The 22,235-nt window shown below is 35.3% G+C and overlaps 2 protein-coding genes across 2 annotated transcripts; one reads left to right on the top strand and one right to left on the bottom strand.

Annotated features, from left to right (window-relative positions):
- The first annotated feature begins 284 nt into the window (after window positions 1-284).
- MKK6 (MAP kinase kinase 6) lies at window positions 285-6,187 on the top strand. Its single transcript, XM_022039222.2, has 8 exons — window positions 285-466; window positions 923-1,007; window positions 3,036-3,170; window positions 4,019-4,243; window positions 4,331-4,513; window positions 4,704-4,927; window positions 5,786-5,831; window positions 5,952-6,187. The coding sequence occupies exons 1-8, from the start codon at window positions 393-395 to the stop codon at window positions 6,042-6,044; spliced, it is 1,065 nt and encodes a 354-aa protein (XP_021894914.1). The 5' UTR covers window positions 285-392; the 3' UTR covers window positions 6,045-6,187.
- A 13,073-nt stretch (window positions 6,188-19,260) lies between these two features.
- LOC148252923 (uncharacterized) lies at window positions 19,261-20,013 on the bottom strand. The gene has a single exon (XM_088207811.1). The coding sequence runs from the start codon at window positions 20,011-20,013 to the stop codon at window positions 19,261-19,263; it is 753 nt and encodes a 250-aa protein (XP_088063937.1).
- Between the last annotated feature and the right edge of the window lie 2,222 nt (window positions 20,014-22,235).

The following is a 22,235-nucleotide window of genomic DNA, read 5'->3' as shown; positions in this document are numbered from 1 at the left end:
AAAATAATAATTCAATTCAAATGGTTTCTTAAATATTGAAGATATTACAAAATAAACCAAACTAAAGAAAATGTAGTTGTAATTTTGAAAATTAACAAATAAAATTAAAGCCGGAGGACTAATCAATAATGATAGAGTAGGTACGGTCGCATGGGATTTTTTCTCTTTTTTTTTTTTCCCTCAATTTGTACATAAATAAGTAATAATTATTTTAACAAATAACTTTTGCGCGGTCTTTCTCATTTGAATTCTTCTCAAATACTTTTTAACGACTATTTCTCATTAAAAACAAAACATCCTCCTCTAATTCACTTCCCCCTCTCTCTCTCTCTCTCTCTCTCAGTTCCAGGTTATAACCCTAGACAAGAGACCAATCGACTCAGTCAGACGCCATGAAGACCAAAACACCATTGAAGCAACTTAAGCTCTCTGTTCCAGCTCAAGAAACCCCAATTTCTTCCTTCTTGTAAGTTTACTTTCATATCATGATCACATTTTGATTTCGTTATCTCTGCACTTCTACACATCTTTTTCCCCCTTTCCTCTTCTCTTGATTAATTATCTCCCTTTCTTGCTTCTATATTTTGATTTCCTGCACTTGGCCTCTCTTTGGCTATGTGGAAGTACAAAAAGATCCAAGAGAATCCAAAATTTCGTTGTTAAGCTTCAATATCGTCCCTATAAAATAGAAATCTAGAATTACTAAGTGACTCTGTAATCGTAAAATCCAGACTTAACCTCTATAATCGTGAAATTCACAATTATTGAATGACTGGGGTCCTGGGCTGCTAAATTCGCTGTTCACCATTAGACCACGCTCGTTGTAACCGATATATGTTTTTTAATGGTATTTATCTGTATTTAAATTTATTTTTGGTTAGATTTTATAGTCAATTGTATTTTCTCTTCTGCTAATTTTCAGGACTGCAAGTGGTACATTTCATGACGGGGATTTGCTTTTAAATCAGAAAGGTTTGCGTCTCATATCTGAAGAGAAAGAATCTCGTGTAAGCTTCCATTGATTTAGGTCCACAATAAATTTTCCTAAGGTCATTTAGTTATCATCTGAAAACTAAGAACCCTTAGTGTTTTGGTAATTTGGATCAAAGTCTTTTCTACGTCAAGTCAAATACTTAGCCGTGTATATTTCACTTCTTTGCTTAAAACTCAAGAGAAGCAATTAGTTTAAATTTTTTCGTTGAATAGTTTCTCGTTCTTAATGATCTTAGCGAATATAAGGCATAGCTCAACCACAAAATAATTTTCATGTCCTTAGCTTTTCTTCACTTTCTTCTTTTCATTAATATTTTGGTTTGATCAATATGATCAACTTTAACCAAATCACAAGCCTTTGAATAGCAATCTTCTCATTCTTATGGCTGTAGGTAAAGCTTAAGGGTACCTAGATAAAACACTCACGATATCAATTAAGACATGATCTGATTCTCAACATTTTGCCCCTTATTGGGTGTACTTTTAGTGTTTGATGAAATTAAATAAATTGAACAAAATAGAACTAAATAAGCAAATATAGAACAAGACAATGTAAAGTAATGTCTTGGTAGAATGAGATCGATTTAAACAAACTGGTTCTATATTTTGTTTGATGATAAGTAAAAAATACAAAACATAATATATAGTTATTAAATTGTCATCGATATAATTTCCATGTTTACTTTAATATTTTGTGGAATTGAAAACAATAGTAATGTATATGTGTACACAAATATATTAAATTAGTATTATTTTATTATTTAGTAATAATAATAACGATTTTAATACTTTTTTAATTTAGTTAGTCAAGCTTATAATAAAATTCAAACTATCTATATAAAAAATTAATTTTTTTAAAAAAATAATAGACCATATTTATTTATGATGATCCTAACATGAACAATGAATAATAGTTAATAGATAGAATTAGGACTGGACTTAAAAGAAGTAATGTGAGACATTCTAGACCCAAGAATCACTAACCAAACAATTTCGGGCTGAAAACATTGACTTTCGAAAAACTTATTTTAAAATTATTAGTAGTGTGTCACTTAAATTCTCATCGGGAAGGTAAAATTATATATTTTTTATAATATGGAATTGAAATATCACAATTTCTATTACTTAAATTTTTAATGTTTTCGTTAACACTTATGAAAAGTAACAATGACACATTTTTCTTATGTAAAATTAATGTATCACAATTTTTATTATTTAAATTTTTGATGTTCTCATCAGAATTACATAATTATTACAAATTATAACTTAAAAACTCACAAACTTTAGAACTATATCAAACTGGAGTCACCGTACTGACATGTGTTCTGATGCTATTTTTAACTTTCCGAGTCTAACAACCACTAGCTTAACAAGTTTCAGATTGTAACCACTTGCCCTTAAAAGTTTAATATAAATTTATTAATAGTATGTCATTTGAATTATCATATAGAAATAGTTATCTCTCTTTTCAATATGAAACTGGATATCACAAAGGGACTGAGAAGAAGAAGAGAATTCCCAAGGAAATTAATCATCTGATATTGATTAAAGTTTGCATAATTATCAAAATTTCTAGACACACAATATAGCCTACCTCAAGAATTCAGTAACTAATAGTTCAGGCTTCTAAAATACAAGAGAATTGAAAGAAGGAAATGACAAATATGGCATAATGAACTCATCCTCAAGATGTTTTACACTTATTGGAGGTCAATAGCATTAAAACAATAGCACGAATCTTCCACCTCACGAAATTGTCATCAAGCAAAAATTCTAAAAAAAGTTGAGGACAAACTTGTTCTTTGTGCATTACTTTTTGGTTCAGTTCTAAGTATAAGTTTGTACCATCAAACATAGGATTGAACTCTTCTGTAATGACCAATCCTATAAAATTGCTGGTAGCAAAAGCTCTTTTGTGTTATTTTACCTTCTCCTCAATAACTTCCTCCGTTATTATTTTCTTCTTTTCATGATTATGTGTAATTTTTGGTCTATATGGTTTGGAAAAGTCAAACTATCTGTCTTTCTTGCCTATGTTATAGCCTTCTGACTGCAAGGAACTTGATTTTGAGTTCTTGCTGGAAGATCTGGAGACCGTTAAAGTCATTGGAAAGGGAAGTGGTGGTGTGGTGCAACTTGTCCGTCATAAATGGGTTGGTAAATTGTTTGCTTTGAAGGTAATTATACTACCAAACCAGATACTTTTTATTGCATTTTTAGTTTTCTTTACTTGCTTTCTGACTCACTGGAATTTATCTTTTATGTTTTCTAACTTGTCTTACCCTGTTTCTAGATAGTTTTAGATTTTATGTGCTTCTGCCTTTTGTTCCTGAGAAGCATAGAAGTTGCTAATTTCAGCCATCTCACCTTGTGCTTAATGAACACATACTGACTACCCATGAATAGCATATTAAGTAAAGAAACGAGACTTTTAACATTTAGATAAATAGAAGGTAGCATTTGCCGAATTTGTTACTCATGTAAGTAAAGCATGTAAGTAACTCGTAAGAAAAAGGAAGAATGGGTGAATAAGTTAAGATCCAGTACCTTCATTAAGAGTATGACTTGGCAGTCAAAGTTGTAAATATTTCAATATCCAGTAATAATATCACATGAATGGATTGGAGATTACCTTGTTTCTTTTTTACTAAATCTAATAGATGATTAATTGCTTCACGTAGTTGCATAGAGGAGTACAATGAATAACCTAAAAGCTGACTTCACTTTCGTTTTGGTGCATTAGTGTTAAAATCGGGTTGTTAATCTTTAAAACCTATAGTCAAAATTGAGCAGCATTTTTCCTTCTTCTGATATGCTGAATTAATTCGATTGTAATGCTTGGTCACTCTTTTAGAACATTAACACTTCCTTTCAGAGTTCCTAAAGAAACATTTTCCCTTAAAAAATTAATGATAGTGAGTCCTTTCCTATTTATGAGATAAACACATTAAGCAGTTCTTAACTGATAAGCTGCTTCAGAGCAAGAACTTTGATTTCAGTCAAGAAATAATGTCATGAAATGCAGGCCATCCAGATGACTATACAAGAGGAAATCCGCAAACAAATTGTGCAGGAACTAAAAATAAACCAAGCATCACAATGTCCACATGTTGTAGTTTGCTATCATTCATTCTATCACAATGGAGTGATTTCTCTTGTATTAGAGTACATGGACCGTGGATCTCTAGCAGATGTTATCAGACAAGTTAAGACAATTCTCGAACCATACCTTGCTGTTGTATGCAAGCAGGTTTGTGAGCCTCTGTGGCATTCAAAAATATTCAGCTACTCATCAGAGTAGTTGACATGGCTCAAACAAGTTATTTCTGAGTTTCAGGTTTTACAAGGCCTTGTATACTTGCACAACGAAAGGCATGTTATACATAGAGATATAAAGCCATCCAACCTGCTGGTAAATCATAAAGGTGAAGTGAAAATTACTGATTTTGGGGTGAGTGCAGTGTTAGCTAGCTCTATGGGCCAAAGGGATACATTTGTCGGGACCTACAACTATATGTCGGTATGTAGAATCTTTGTTCTTCTAAATCTTTTGTAAGATCTTAACCTGAAAGATAATAATAATAATAAGTTACGAGTCTGAATCAATTCAGTCACTTTTGGCACGTCTGTTTTCCATGTTTATATTAATTGTGGATACCACATATTTGATCCACATCTCAAAATGTAACTATTTTTTTCTTCTATTTTAGCCTGAGAGAATCAGCGGGAGCACATATGATTACAGCAGTGACATTTGGAGTCTGGGAATGGTGGTACTTGAGTGTGCTATAGGGCGCTTTCCTTATATACGATCTGAAGATCAGCAAAGCTGCCCTAGTTTCTATGAGCTTTTGGAAGCAATTGTGAATAGTCCACCCCCTTCTGCTCCTCCAGATCAGTTCTCCCCAGAATTCTGCTCTTTTGTATCAGCCTGGTAATAAGCTGCATAAGATAAATTTGTACTTTTCCATAAAAGGAAATCATGAATTTTCAATGAGTTTACTTTCTTATTTTGTTTATCAGTACTTGCACTCCTAGTTCCAGTCTACTCAATCTGGTCTAGCCTTCTTTTTTGTTTTGAAGCCTGCACCAAATACCATTTGTTGCCTAGGCTTGTAAGTGCAAATCTAAGTGCAATCCTAGACCATCCTTAACTAGAGAATCTTTTTAATTTTAGACCACAAGAAGTCACGAAGATTGTGTCTTCTAATGTGTCACTTCAAGTGAGTCCTTTTCATTATTAGTTTGAAGTCCATTTTTTATGCCTCCCTTAAAAAATTCAGTTGTTTCCATTTTGCTGACAATTCCAAATCCTCATGGTCGAACAAACTACAATTAGCTTTCATTCAGATAAAAAAAAATTCTTCAAATCTAAAATCAGGAAGTCTACTCAATATGATGCTATTTCTCAAGAGAAAAGATAATTCATACCTGCTTGTTGGTAGACTCTAGAAACTTTCACGCTATGATGAATAATGTTTAACCCATCTATCCCATGCATACAATAAGGTCTTTATGTTACGCTAGATATTTTCTGCTTCTGGTCTGTTTACAATTACATTCCTGACATTGCAAATATATTATTAGGCTCGCCATAGATTAATCTTAAAATTTGGATGTTGTTGTTATTGTTGTTGTTATTATTATTATTATTATTATTATTACTTTTATTATTATTTGAGGAAATGGATGTTGTCATTGTTAGAAGAATAATTTTTATCATAGATTTACTTCTAAACTTCAGAATGTTCATACAAATGGTTTTGCTGATTTCTGTCCTTTGCACTGGCAGCATACAAAAGGATCCTCGAGATAGATCATCCTCTTTGGATCTCTTGGTAAGTAATATATTGATACAGACGAATACATATAACAATATATATATACGTACGAAGCATTAATCCTAATGGCCAGAAAAGAAAGTTGAGACTTTGGTATCCTTTTCTTTCTGCTTACAGAGTCATCCCTTCATCAAAAAGTTCGAAGACAAAGACATTGACCTTGGGATTCTTGTTGGGAGCTTGGAACCACCAGTGAACTACCCTAGATAGATTTTCTATTAGTAGTATATATGGGTAGAGTATAATGTGTCTTACATTTGTATCAGTCATCAATCTCAGTCATATGATTTACTATACAAATGTTATATTTACATATACGCAATGCTGCTATGAAAATCTTCTGTTGTAGTTGATTTTGATCTAAATGTTTTACAGTTTCTGCTTTTAAAATTTCAAAATGGAAATAGTTTAATTTTTATTTTAAGTTTCTAAAAAACTTTAGTAGTTTGGAGCTTTTTTTCTAAAAAAAAAAAAAAGCATTTGTCTGTTTAAATTTAGTTTGATTTAAAAAAAATATATATTTTAAAATGAAAATCGCTAGGATAATTACTTATTTTGTTATAAGTTTTATTTTTAATCCATAAACCAAACTTTCTTTTTAGTTATTTAATTTTCAGTCTCCAATTTTTGGTTGATCAGGAGTATAAAAAAAATTCATTTAGGTTAACATGTCTAATTGTTAAAATGGCAGCAAGAGTAAGTGAAAGAATATGAAAGAAATGCAATGCTCTTCTTTTCATTAAGCAACAACCTTTTAAATAAGTTTTACACAAACTAATTAATTATAAAATTGGATCCAACGAATTCAAAATATAAATCAAACTTATTTATTGAGTTTTTGCATATTTATCACACCTAATTTCTTAACTTATTAAACACATGTTAAATGCTACTGACTAATTATCTAATATACTCTCTTAAACTAATAACTAATTATTAGTTTAAATATAAAACAAAATCTGAATTAAATTGAACTCTTTGAACAAACTCCAAATAACTTTCTGAGCTTCTGAAATGCACTTGGTTTGAGGGCCTTTGTAAACATATCAGCAACTTGATCCTCACTTTTGCAGTATACAAGATCGATTGCTTCATTCTTTGTAAGATCTCATAGAAAATGGTACCAGACATCTATTGTTCGATTGTTTGAGGGCCTTTGTACCCATATCAGCAACTTGATTCTCACTTTTGTAGTACACAAGATCAATTGTTTCATTCTTTGTAAGATCTCATAGAAAATGGTACCGAACATCTATGTGCTTACTCCTCCCATGAAGAATTGGGTTTTTGGACAACTTAATTGCAGAATTGTTGTCACAAAAAATGATTGTAACTCCCTTTTGTTTGAAGTGAAGTGCTGCAAGAATTTTCCTTGGCCAAACAGCTTGGCACGCACACGAACTTTCTGCTACAAATTCGGCTTCGGTTGTCGACAAAGTGACTATTGCTTGCTTCTTTGAAGACCATGAGACTGCTCCAGACCACATCATGAAGACATTACCAAATGTGCTTTTTTTATCATCTGGATTTCTAGCATAGTCACTCTCTGTAAACCAAACAACTCTATTTTTTCTCCCTTCTTATACATGATGCCATAATCAATTGTTCCTTGCAAGTATATGAAGATTGTTTTGCAATTAAGAGACATATTTCCGTTGGGCAATCCATAAATCTGCTAATGAGGCTTACAACATGCATTATATCTAGTCTTGTAGTAGTTAAATACATTAAGCTCTCCACCATTTGCTTGTAAAATGTATAATTAATTCTTTTACTTTGAGAATCTTTGAAAAGTTTCAACCCCGTTTTTTCTGGTGTACAAGTAGAGTTGCAGTCCTTCATTTAAAACTTAACTAGTGTACTACCCAAATTAAATTTTTTCTTTGTAATTTAAATTAATTTATAAATATAATTTTTTAATTTTTAATTTAGTGTAAAAATGAAAGAAATTTGATGGAGGATGAAATTAAAAATAATTTTAGAAAAAATGGTGAAAATTTAGATTCTGAGAGTATTTTTGAAAGAAAAATTAGAAACTGTGAGTCAAAATATAATTTGAGAAAGTTATGCCATGTAGGATGCTCGATCAGTAGTCCCGACAAATCAGAACGCGTCGTGTGGCAACGGACGCTGACGCGGTGCCACGTAAGAGGCCACGCGGGCGATCCACGTGCCCGCAATCGAACGACACAGATTCATTCACGCGCGCACGGATGGTCCGGATGCGTTCCCTCCCTAAACACGATCGGACAGTCAGATTTAAACGTGATTAACAGTTCAGATCTACTTTTTATTTAAACGAGATCAGATGATCCAGATCAGATTGCGATGAACAGTTGTACATTCACTCCCTATTTAATCGTGATCGGATAGTCCAGATCAAACACGATAGACGATCCAAATTAAATGGGGACAAATATAAATAACCCTCTTTACACCAAACTTTAACCTTAGCCGCCAGACCTCCTCGTCGAAAAAGAAGACCCAGCCGCCGAGAAGGAAGCCGCCGCCGTCACCTGCCGCCGCGCTGGAGCCATTTCCGACTGCCAAAAGAGATAAAAATTTCTCTCCTTGCTCGGAATTCAATTTTAAACACCCCAATGGATAAATTAGAGCAAAAGGACTGGTTGAAAATTGCGAGTAAAGTCCGACGGCGCCACCGTAGAAAATTATAAAAAATTATCTCCGATGAAGCCTTTTTCGATTCCCGTTCTACGAAATTTTTCCACCGTTGTAATCACCATTTCCTTCTCTACAAGTTGACCAAAGCAAAACACCCAATCGCAAAAGTGAGCCAGCAGAACTGTCGCACCGGAGAGCCCCGCCACTGGTGAGTTTTGGTTTTTCATTTTTTTGGGCCAATCGAGGCACCTTAACGTGTTTTCTCGTAGGAATTGATGCAAAATCGACCGAATTCACCCGAAAAAGGCCAAAAATAGCCAACTTGAGGCAAACCGCCGCCGCTCGCCGCTGGAGCATAAGGGAGCCGCCGTGCCAAAATTCTGGAATTGGCCAAAAAAGGGTCCTGATACTGATTTTAGGTTTTTTTGGGATATTTATAAGTAATTGTTGAGCGTTTTAATCCCCGAAGAAAAAATTCAGAGAATCCGAGGACTGCCTGAAGCACAGTCAATAATTTAGTTTTTCAGACACCAATTTGAGTAAGAATTTCTCACTTTATTCTATGTTATAGAATTAAAGTCAAATTAACAATAATATGATGTTTTGTATAATTTAGAAAGTATCCATAACTAATTATGGGTCATTAATGAAGCTAGAACCGAAAATTATCTACTATTGTTTCTGTTGATTGTTTTTACGGTTTAAATGCATGATAGTATCTAATTGATCGATTTTATAGCTTTGAATGCATCTATTATTTGTTTTATGTGTTTACGGTTGAATTGAAAAAAATAGAGATTAAAGGAAAAAGAAAAATTGCATGATTAAGTGAATGATGAAACAGAAGCCTTATTGGATATCCTGTGAGATGGTGGACGAAGTGGGTACAAAGGGAACCCTACCGTGGACGTTGCCTCATACCGAACGGGGTATGAAAATGACCCATTTCACCCTCATACCGGATGAGGGATTGAGGTTTAGTAGTATGGTGCTTATACCAAACAGTGTATGGGGACGACCCGTTAATTAAAAATGTTAAAGGAAAGGGTTCACACATTTTGGGGACATCTCTATGAACCCCCATAAATACTAATAGGCTGATAAAGGATAAAATTATTGTTCAAATCGATTACATATGAAATCATGATCTGTGTTATGTTATTATCTCTATAAGTTGTTTGTAAATATCACTATGATAAGTAGATGGTAAAAGATTTTGTTTATGATAAATGAATTTATTTAATTAAGGGCTCTATTGTTGTTTTGATTTTTTAACCAACCTTCATTTATGTATTGGTGAGTAGTGTGATATTCTTACTGGACTAATGTAGTTCATTCCCTATTTAACCATTTCAGATTAAGAGGACCAGGATCCAGAACCCAATCCACAAGAGGGTTTTGAGTAGGATGCTTGTTTTATTTATTTTTCGTTTGTTTTCTTAATTTTTTTGTATTTCCTTCAAAAGAGTATTTCTCATAGTACTATTTGATACTTTAAGTTATTGTGTAAGGAATGTAAACCAACTAATTATTTTTTTCCGCACTTAATTTATGATTTATTTCCTTTGAAATTCCAAAGTCATTACAGTTGGTATAAATGCCACATTTCTCAGACCCTATTCCTTACACAAAATCCTTAGGAAACATTAAAAATAATGAATTATTACTCAATCATTCCTTATGAAATGCAAGTACAGATAGATGAGGAGAGGAAGACTCCCACTAAATTGAGCAGCCCAGGAGGGTTCACTTAGAGAGCATGTTGACCGATTATTTGAGATGCTAGAGATACTCATTGCTACCTAGCAGGCCCAGGAGGAAAGGAGGGAGCTACCTGACCCTCTCCCGTTGCCAAAGGTTGAGCCACCCCTGTAGCGAAAGGATCCCAAGCCACTCCGGTATGACCCTACTCCTCTACAGTACCACCCGACACCACCACAGTATAATCCGGTGCTCCAGCCACAGTACCACCTGGCACCACCACAGTATGGCCCGGTGCCCCAACTGCATCACCCGGCACCACCACAGTACAATCCAATACCTCCACCGTATCATCAAGTACTACTGCAGGGTCATCTATTATATCCTCAGCACAGTCCAGTCCCTCTTCCACGGGACCCAACTCCTCCTATGATGGAACCAAGCTAATTAAAATGTATAAAAGACTAAATCCATCTACTTTTACAGGGGGATCCTCCTTTGAAGATGTCGAGTACTGGTTAGCTGAGACAGAGAAGGTTTTCACAACCCTTGGTGTGATTCCTGAACAGAAAGTCATCCTTGTTACCTACATGCTGATGGTAACTCAAGCAGGCCACCTTGCCTGTTCCAGTCATTTGGGAACAATTTCTGACAGTCTTTCATGCAAAGTACCTTCCAGAGCATCTCCGACATCTGAAGAAGAGGAAGTTTGCACACTTGGTCCAGGAGAACATGACTGTATCAGAATATACTCGCAGGTTCCTAGAGTTGGGCCAATATTCTCCTGAGAGCATGATAGATGAAGGCAAGAAGGCTAGAAGATTCGAGTGGGGTCTCCGTCCTGAGATCAGACAGTAGTTGTATGTGCTCGAGCTCAATACTTATTCAGTAGTTCTGGCCAAGGCACAGTTAGTAGAGAGTAACCTTCGCACTTTTCCTCCAGTAGTAGGGAACCCCAGGCATTCGGCTCCACACCACAGATCAGCACCTACTGCACTTGTTTAACAAAACAAGAGACCCCGACCGATGACTTAGGCTCCCCCTCAGGTTACAGCAGCAGGACGCAGTAAGATCTGTCAACACTGTAGCAAAGATCATGGGGACCGACCCTCTTATCGCCTCAACAACACCTACCACATATGTGGAAAAGTCCAACATCATGCAAGGGAGTGCCAAAGGAACCAGAACTAGGTCAGACCTCCTATCCAGGGCAGGGCTTACAATCTCACTCAGCAAGATGCAAAAACCAACTCAAACGTGGTATAGGGTATGAACACTATCTGTAACCATCTTGTTCATGTTTTGATTGATATTGGTGCATCACATTCAGTTGTTTCACCTATTTTTGTATCAAAATTAAATGTATTACTCGAGAAACTTGATTTTGTATTATTTGTATATACTCCTGGGAGTAGGACACTACTGGGGGGAGGTTGTATATAGAGCCTGTATCATAAATATAGCATATAAAAAATTGAGTGTGGACCTAATAGAAATTGACATAAAGGACTTTGATGTAATTTTATGAATGAACTGGCTAACGGCGTATCACGCCACCATAGATTATTTTAGCAAGAAAGTTGTATTCAACCCTTCTAATGAGGAGTCATTTACAAATTAATAAAATTCCTTAACATTTATTCTCTCATGGCAAATTTTCTTATTATAAAGTACTTTAACCCAGCTGTTGTCTCTAATTAGGTAAACCAAGAAAAAAATTTGTATTTAAGATATTCCAGTAGTCCGAAACTTTCTAAATGTGTTTCCGGATAAATTACCTGCACTGCCAGTGAACAGAGATGTCGAATTCACCATAGGCCTTCAGCCAGGCACACAGCATATTTCGATTGCTCCTTACCGCATGAGTCGTGTTGAGATGGAAGAACTGATGAAACAAATCACTGAATTGCTGGACAATGGATTCATCCGACATAGTGTGTCCCATTGGGGTATTGGAGTCACATTTGCAAGAAAAAGATATGGGACGTTGAGGTTATATATTGACTACAGAGGTCTGAATAGGGTCAGGATCAAGAACAAGTACCCCCTCATCAGGATCGATGACCTCTTTGATCAGTTGTAGGGGGCCCAGACCTTCACCTAGATAGACTTGCATTCAGGTTACTATCAGGTAAAGATCAGAGCAGAAGAAATTCCTAAAATAGCATTTCGAACCAGGTACGGACACTATGAGTTCCTGGTCATGCCATTTGAAAACCAACAAGATTTTCAGACAATTCCTGGATCAGTTTGTCATTATGTTTATCAATAATATCTTGGTTTATTCGAAAAGTAGAGAAGAACACGTTCACCATCTGACTCAAGTTTTTCAGGTTCTCAAAGAGAAGAAACTGTATGCAAAGATGAGTAAATGTGAGTTCTGCCTTGAGCAGACTACTTTTTTAGAACACATCATATCAAAGGATGGAGTATCAGTAAACCCAAAAAAAGTTGAAGCAGTCCTCTGTTGGAAAAAATCGACCTCGGTTAAGGAGATCTATAGCTTTCTAGGGATGACAGGTTATTACTGCAAGTTTGTAGAAGGGTTTTCTAGCATAGCTGCTCCTCTGACTCGGCTCACAAAGAAGAACGTCAAGTTTGAGTGGAACGAGAACTGTGAAAGAAGTTTTTCAAAACTAAAGAAACGGTTGACTACCGCACTTGTGTTGGCCTTGCCGAGCAGATCGGGTGGGTATACAATTTATAGTGATGCCTCCTACTTATGGTTGGGTTGTGTTTTGATGTAGCATGGGAAGTTGGCTAAGGGTTCAAGCAGTTGAAGGGTCATGAGAAAAACTACCACACCCATGACTTAGAACTTGCCGCAATTATCCACACTTTGAAGACTTAGCGCCATTATTTATATGGGGAGACATTTCAGATCTATACCGATCATAAGAGCTTGAAACACATATTCACTCAAAAGAATCTCAATATACGTATGAGAATATGGATAGAACTCCTCAAGGATTATAATTGTGACATCTTATATCACCCGGGTAAGAGTAACGTGGTAGCCGACGTACTCAACAAAAAAAAGTACAGGTACATTAGCTCATTTGATGGTTTCAGAATACAGGCAGATATAGGCCGCACAATAGGTACAGCTTCAGAACCTGAAGAGAGTCACATGTTTGGGGCACCTAACTATTCAACCTGAGTTAATCCAAAGAATAAAGGAAGTTCAGTCCACCGATTCCACCCGAGCAGCCCGCAAGAAAGATGCAGAACATGAAGCTAATTCAAAATTTTGAGTCTCTATCGATGGGTTGCTTAGATTCTAGGATAGAGTGTGTGTTCTAGGTAACAGTGAGTTGAAAAAGGGACATCATGACAGAGACCCATAGCTCAAAGTTTGTCATGCATCCCAGAAGCACTAAAATGTATCAAAGTATGCGACCCATATTTTGGTAGAACGAGATGAAAAGAGATGTAGCTGATTTTGTTTCTAAATGTTTGGTATGTCAGCAGGTCAAGGTAGAGCATCAATGTCCAGGTGTGTTACTTCAGCCATTACAAATTCTAGAGTGGAAATAAGAACACATCACTATGGATTTCGTGACATGATTGCCTAAGGCACACTCAGGACATGATGTCATCTGGATAATTGTTGACCGAATTACCAAGTCTTCCCACTTCTTGGTCATCAGAATGATCAATCCCTTGGATAAGTTAATAAGAATGTATATCCGAGAGATAGTTAGATTACATAGAGTGCCACTGACAGTAGTGTCCAACAAGGACCCCAGGTTCACTTCTCGATTTTTGTCTAGTTTTTAGCAAGTCATGCGAACAAAACTGTCACTTAGTACTGCATTCTACCATCAGACCCATGGACCGTCAGAAAAGACAATCCGCATACTTAAAGATATGCTCCGAGCTTGTGTTTATGACTTCGGAGGCTATTGGGATGACTATTTACCCCTGATAGAATTCGCCTGCACAAAAACTACCAAGCAAGTATTGGTATGACTCCATATGAGGCGTTGTATGGCCGCCCATGCAGTTCACCGATATGTTGGGAAGGAGTTGGTGATAGGAAACTATTCGGCCCAGATCTTGTAGAAGATACTACAACCAAAATAGTTAAGATCGAGAAGAACATTTAGATGGTTCAGAGTAGGCATAAGAGTTATGCGGACACCTGGAGGAGGGATTTGGAATTTGAGAAAGGCGATCGGGTGTTTCTTAAGGTCACTCATTTTAAGAGAATCATTAGGTTTGACAAGAGAGTGAAACTAAATCCCTGATTTATTGGGCCATTTAAAATCTTAAACAGAATTGGTATCGCCCCCTATAGACTGGCACTGCCTCCAGAACTTTTCAGGGTCCATAATGTGTTTCATGTGTCCATGCTTCGCAAGTACAACCCGGACCCCTCTCATGTCTTGGCCCACGAGCCTTTTCACTCTAGGAGAATCTGTCCTACGAGGAAGTATTGGTCGATATTGTGGATCGAAAGAACAGATTACTCCACAACCAGAAAATTTCATTTGTTAAGGTCCTATGGCAGAATCACACACCGAGAGAGGCCATATGGTAGCTAGAATCAGAATTTAAAATCCAATATCCCTAACTGTTCGATTGAAAATGAGAGAGATAAATTTGAAGGACCAAATTTCTTTTAAGAGCATGAGAGTTGTAATACCCAAATTAATTTTTTTTATATAATTTAAATTAATTTGTAAATATAACTTTTTAATTTTTTTAATTTTAATTTAGTGTAAAAATGAAAAAAAATTTGATGGATGATGAAATTAAAAATAATTTTTGGGAAAAAGATGTGAAAATTTAAGTTCTAGAGGTATTTTTGAAAGAAAAATCAGAAACTGAGGGGTTAAAATTCAATTTGAGAAAGTTGTACCATGTAGGATGCCCGATCAGCAGTCCCAACGAACTAGAACCCGCCGCGTGGCAACGGACGCTGATATGGTGCCATGCGAGAGGTCACGGGGGCGATCTGTGTGCCCGCGATCGAACGGTCCAAATTCGCTTCCGCGCGCACGGACGGCCCAGATGCATTCCCTCCCCAAACACAATCAGACGGTCAAATTTAAATGCGATCAACGGTCTAGATCTACTTTTTATTTAAACACGATCGGACATTTCAGATTAAATAGCGATGAATAACTCATATTGACTCCCTATTTAATCGTGATCGGACAGTCCATATCAAACGCGATGGACGACCCACATTAAATGAGAACAGATATAAATAACCCTCTTCACACTAAACCCTAACCCTAGCTACCAGACTCCTCCATCGGAGAAGAAGACCCAGCCGCTGGGAAGGAAGTCGCCGCCACCCGCCACTACGTCGGAGCCACTTTCGACCATCAAAACAAGTAAAAAAAAATTTCTTTACTCGAAATTCAATTTTAATCACCTCTATGGTCAAATCAGAGCAAAAGGACCAGCTGATTGGCCGAAAACTGCGGGTAAAGTTCGGCGACACTGTCGTGAAAAATTGTAAAAACTGCCTCCAATGAGGCCCTTCTCGATTCCCATTCTGCAAAATTTTTTCATCATTGTAATCACCATTTCCTTCTCTACAGGTTGACCGAAGCAAAACACCCAACCGCAAAAATGAGCCGGCAGAGCCGCCATACCGGAGAGCTCCGCCACTGGTGAGTTTCGATTTTTCATTTTTTCGGGTGAACTGAGGCCTCTTAACATTTTTTTCCATAGGGATTGATGCAAAACCAACGAAAATAGCCAACTCGAGGCAGACCGCCACGGCAGACAGTGGCGCCATCGCTGAAGCACGGTGGAGCCGCCGTGCCAGAATTCTTGAATTGGTCAAAAAGGGATTCTGAACCTGATTTTGGATTTTTTTAGGATATTTGTAGGTAATTGTTGCGCGTTTTAATCTCCGAAGAAAAAATTCAGAGAACCTGAGAACCGCCAATAGGCACAATCAATAAGCTTAGCTTTTCGGATATCAATTTGAGTAAGAATCTCTCACTCTATTCTTTGTTATGGAATTGAAGTCAAATTAACAATAATACGGTATTTTTTACAATTTAAAAAGTATCCATAATTAATTATGGGTCACTAATGGTGGCAGAACCGAAAATTATTTACTATTACTTTTGTTGATTATTTTTATAGTTTAAATGCATGATAATATCTGATTGATCGATTTTATAGTTTTGAATGCATGTATTGTTTGTTTTATGTGTTTACCGTTGAATTGGAAAAAATAGAAATTAAAAGAAAACGAAAAATTATGTGATTAAGTGAATGGATGGAACGACAATCTTACTTGATATCTTGGGAGATGGTGGATGGATCGGGTATATAGGGAACCCTACTGTGAACGTTGCCTCATATCGAACGGGGTATCGAGATTTGATAATTTGGCACTCATACCGGAAGGGGTATGGGAACGACCCATTTCACCCTCATATCGGACGAGATATTGAGATTTAGTAGTTTGACACTCATACTGGACGGGGTATGGGGATGACCCGTTAATTGAAAATATTAAAAGAAATAATTTTCGCGTTGTGGGGACATCCCTATGAACCCCATAGATACTAGTAGGCTGATAAAGGATAAAATTGTTGTTTTAATCGATTACATATAAAATCATGATCTGTGTTATGTTATTGTCTCTATAAGTTGTTTGTAAATCTCACTACGATAAATAGATGGTAAAAGATTTTGTTTATGATAAATGAATTTGTTTAATTAAGAGCTCCATTAGTTGTTTTGATTTTTCTACCAACCTTCATTTCTGTGTCAGTGAGTAACGTGATATTCTTACTGGGCTACTGTAACTCATTCCTTATTTAACAATTTCAGATCAAGAGGACCAGGATTCAGAACCCGATCCACAAGAGAATTGCGAGTAGGATGTTTGTTTTATTTATTTTTCATTTATTTCCTTAATTTTTTTGTATTTCCTTCAAAATGGTAATTCTCATAGCACTATTTGGTACTTTAAGTTATTATGTAAGGAGTATAAACCCTAACTAATCATTTTGCTTCCGTACTTAATTTATGATTTATTTCCTTTAGAATTCCATGGTCTTTACAACTAGCATGTCTTGGGAATATTTTTTTTAAGAAGTAAAGATACATGCAGTAGATTGAACTACTTATATACCAAGAAACTAATGCTTGATTCCCAAATTAGACATATCAAATACAACCATCATTGACTTCTTAAAGTTGTAAAACATGGCTTTATCATTTTCAGTATAGATTAAATCATCAACATACAAGCAGACTATGAGTATTCTCTCACTACCTTCTGATTTTATGAAAAATGAATGTTCATAAAGACATTTGTTGAAACCTTCCTTCAAAAATTGTGCTTTAATATGACTGTACCAAACACATGGAGCTTGTTTTAGCCCGTATAAAGCTTTCCTTAACTTATAAACTTTGTACTATGCAGGAAAACTGATTTGACGTCTAATTAAAAAATAAGCCATGAATTTTGAGCTGTCAATGAGATTATTTATCTGATTGTATCATGTAATGCAATGGGAGCAAATACTTCCTTGTAATCAATCCAAAATTCCTGTTTGTAGCCTCTCACGATTAAATGCACTTTGTCTTTATCAACTTCATCATTCTCCTTCAATTTCGTCTTGTATACCAATTTTACATCAATGGTTTTCACTCATTGTGGAAGTTTTGTCAACTCCCAAGTGTCGTTCCTCTCTATAGTTGTAATGTCATCATCCATGGCTTTCTTCCATTTTGATTGATTAACAGCCTCTTCGAAAATGACAAGATCACAATCTGTAAAGAGAGAGAAGTGGATAAGAGGATCCTCAAGTTGATCAATTCCCGTTACCTCATAATCACACATCCATGCTGGCCTTCGTCTAGGTTGTGATGACATTGGTTCTCTTACAACCGTAATTGCATCTTATGCTCGAATAATGGTGGATTCTTGTTGATTTTCCACAGGATGCCGCTTTTCTTCATCTTTTTCTCCATCAAAATTTGTAGGAATAGGAGCTCCATTTGTACTCCATTTTCAAAACTTTTTTTCATCAAAGATTACATCACAACTGATGATGATTTTCTTAGTGTTAGGATTATATAATTTATAAGCTTTTAAACAATCACTAACACCAAGAAAAACATATTTTTCTCCCTTGTCATCTAACTTTTTTCTTTTCTCATTCAAAATGTGAGTGTAAGCGATGCACCCAAAAATTTTAAAGTAACTAATATTTGGTCTTCTACCACATCAAGTCTCTTCAAGTGTCATATTTCGAACAGCGAGAGTTGGACTTCTATTCAAAATGTGAACACTCTAGTTTACAGCTTCTAGCCAAAACTTCTTTGGAATTTCACTCTTTATTAACAAACTTCTCGCCATGTTCTTGATTGTGCGATTTTTTCTTTTGCATACTCCATTTTGCTGTGGAGTGTAGGCAGTTATGAGTTGTTTTTTGATGCCTTGATCTTCACAAAATTTTTTAAATTCATATGAATTATATTCATCTCCGCGATCGGTCCGAAATACTTGAATTGAATAGCATGCTTCTCTCTCAACCATGGCTTTATAGCTTTTAAAAGCCATTAAAGCTTCATACTTATCCTGTAAGAAGTAAAACCAAGTTTTTCTACTTATATCATCAATAAAAGCAATAACATATCGTTTACCTCCATTAAATACATGATTGATTGGTTTGCAAATGTCGGAGTGAACAATCTCCAATAGTTGCTTTGCTCTTCGAGTTTTTCTTTTTGGAAGTGGCTCTCGGTGTTATTTGCTCACAACGCAATCTTCATAGACATCTAATGTGCTTGATAATTTTAGAAGGCCAACAACCATGTTCTGCTGAAGTATTCTTAGACAAGAAAAATTTAGATGATCGTAGCGAAAATGCCATAACTAAGCCATGTCTTTTAATTTTGCATAAAAACATGTTTGTTTAACATTGTTGAGATAGAGAGGAAATATTCAATTCACTATCATCGTCACTTGAGCAATTAAGCCCAATTTGGTATCTTGAATTTGACAAACATCATTCTTGATGGAAACCTCATAATCCTTCTCCTGCAACTGACTAATACTCAATAAGTTGGTCTTTAAATCTAGAACAAATAGGATATTAGAAATGGTTTGAGTGCCTCAATTGTTAGTTTGGATAATTACTTCTCCTTTTCCCATGATGGACACTTTAGAATTGTTCCCAAATTTCACATTGTCTCGTAGTGATTCATCTAAACTGGAGAAGAAAGACTTGTCACCACACATATGGTTGCTGCAACCCGTGTCTAAATCCCACATGTTCTTGCTCATTTCTTCTTTGTCATAACACACTATCAAGAGAGAAACTTCTTCCTCTTCATTTTCTGCAAAATGTGATTTTTCTCCATGGGTTTTAGACAAGTTAATACGACATTCAGATTTGTAATGTCCATACATGTGGCAACGATAGCATTCTACATTAGATTTGTCTCTTGGTTCAAGAGTATTTGAAGGAGATCCTCCTTCCCCACATCCTCTTCCTCTTCCTTTTCCTCTCCCTCTCCATCTTCTAAGAGACTCAGAGGACTGATTGTCTATTTGGGATTGTTGTTGCCTTTTGTAAGTTGCTGGTTCTTTATTCTGCTTTCGATCATATTTATTTGAAGTCAAAGAGTAATTGTTGGTCGAGACTTGTAATGCTTGTTCATCTCGGTCTTGTTGGTTGAGTTTATGCTCATGAATCAGCAAAGAACTCTGCAATTCATCGAGAGAGAGTTCATCAATATCCTTGGACTCCTCTATAGAACATATAACAAAATTGAATTTTGGAGTCATTGTGCACAAAATTTTCTCCACCATTGTAACATCGTCTAACTTATCGCCGTGAATCCACATCTTGTCGACAATTGCCATGACTCGTGAAAAATAATCTGTAACTGATTCACCAGACCTCATTCAAAGTGTTTCAAACTCCGTACGAAGGGCTTGAAGCTATTGCCTCTTTGCTCTTGCAGAGCCTTGGTACTTTTTCTTCATGGAGTCCCAAATGTGTCTCGACGTATCCTTGCACAAAATTATTTCTAGAATTGAACAATCTATGACTTGGAATAAATAATTATTAGCTTTAAGATCTTTCAACTTTATTGCTTCTATTTTCGCCTTTTGCCCTTCTGACATTGTTATGCCAAATGCTGGTTGTGGTATGCCTTCAGAAACAATTTGCCAATACTCTTTTGGCCTGAGAAAGTTCTTCATCAGCATGCTCTAATGATCATAATGACCATCAAAGCGAGGTATAGCTGGTTGGACAAAAATTTCAGATGCCATCGTAGGAAGAGGAAGTTACTGCTGTATATCTCTTTGTAGAGGCTCTGATACCATTGTTAAAATAACAACAAGAATAAGTGAAAGAATGAAAGAAATTCAATGCTCTGCTTTTCATTAAGCAACAGCCCTTTAAATAAGTTTTACATCAACTAATTAACTACAAAATAAAATCCAACGAATTTAAAATATAAACCAACTTATTTATTGAGATTCTGCATATTTATCTCTAAAGACTTGATAAACACAATTAATTTTTTAATTTATTAAACACATGTTAAATACTTCTGACTAATTATCTAATACTAATTACTGAAATCATAAAACGGGCAGTATGTTGATTGATTGTTGGTTGATCTAAGGTTTCATTGGAAGTGAAAAATATTATTCAGATATTAAACTTTTGTCCATAAAAAAAAAAAAAGATATTATACGTCAGATTAATGTTCAAAGAAAGAGTATGATTTTACAAATAAAACATTATCCTGTTCTTCAAGAATTGATCAAAATAGGATAAAGTTGGAAAGTAATTGGTGTTAATTAGAAAAAGAAAAGTAAGGAGACATGAGGAGTTAAGAGATAATAAAAACAGTAATGATGTGGAAACAACAGTTTATAATTAATTAGTGAATAAAATATAACGTGGTGGTGGGGGAGGATAAGACTAAAGTGATGAGCGTACCAGCAAAAGCATGTGGTGGAAGATTTGAGGCTTCCCCAAAGTCAACCTCCTTATCTTAACCAGTCATGGGCCATGCTTTCAACAAAAATAAATTATTTTTTCTTTAAAAGTCATGCCTTTTCACAATCATTTCTCTATCAGCCTCAAGACGCCCAACATAAAAAGTAAGTCACAGAAAAAACATCAATTACCCTTTTGGTATCGCTTTGAAATCTCTATCACCAATTACTTAATGGTTTATTAATTAAGTACATATTTACAATTAACCAAATATTACACTGTAATGGAAATTAATCAAAAAAATTACCAATTTTACAAAAAAATCATAAATATTTCAGAAATACAAAGTGAATTAAAAGTAAGATATGAATATAATTAATATATTTTAATTCTCAAAATATTTTAAATCCAACCCATTAAATTTAAAGTTTAAATTAAAATTATTAATGATGTATTATTAGACAATATTATTTTGAAAGTAATAAACATATTTTTTTAATGTATAAATAGGGTATTAGACCATCATTACATAACATTCTAATCTACTACGTACACATTATGTTCCATTTAATCTCAAAAAAATTAGAGAAAGGGCAAAATAAAATAAACTTGTTTCACATGGAAATCTATGGTGCATAGGTAAAATGACGAGTGGAAAAAAAAAACAGGGTGGGAAAATTGATTTTGTCAGAGTTGTAAGTTTATACGTAGTGAGAGGTGGTGGAAGATGATTGGTCAGAGAACAGTAATTCACACGTACGTCACACTCCAAGCTTATCGCATTTATTTGGTGGTAAATGTATACGCAGTTTTGGTATGGGGAATGGCGTTAAGCATGAAAATAGGGCACATGTGTCACGACTTTGTGAGGCAAACTTACAAAAGAAGAGGGTAAGGAGGTGAGGAGGATATGCATGTCTTCCCCCTTTTGAACTTATCCACTTTCTATCTTCATTTTTAACCATAAATTATATAAATATTGATAATTACAAATTAAATATAAATACCTACCTCTCTAAGCAAATATTCATATATATATATATATATATAAAATTAACGTGTGTTTTCGACATTATCCAACGCTGACATTACGTACACAGCCATTATTTATTCCCTTTAAAGTATTTAT

The sequence above is a fragment of the Carica papaya genome, chromosome 7 (genome assembly GCF_054855325.1).
Source record: "Carica papaya isolate Zhongbai chromosome 7, ASM5485532v1, whole genome shotgun sequence".
Classification (NCBI taxonomy): Eukaryota; Viridiplantae; Streptophyta; class Magnoliopsida; order Brassicales; family Caricaceae; genus Carica; species Carica papaya.
Note: the sequence above shows the minus strand (reverse complement) of the source record. Positions and strands in the feature narration are given on the sequence as shown.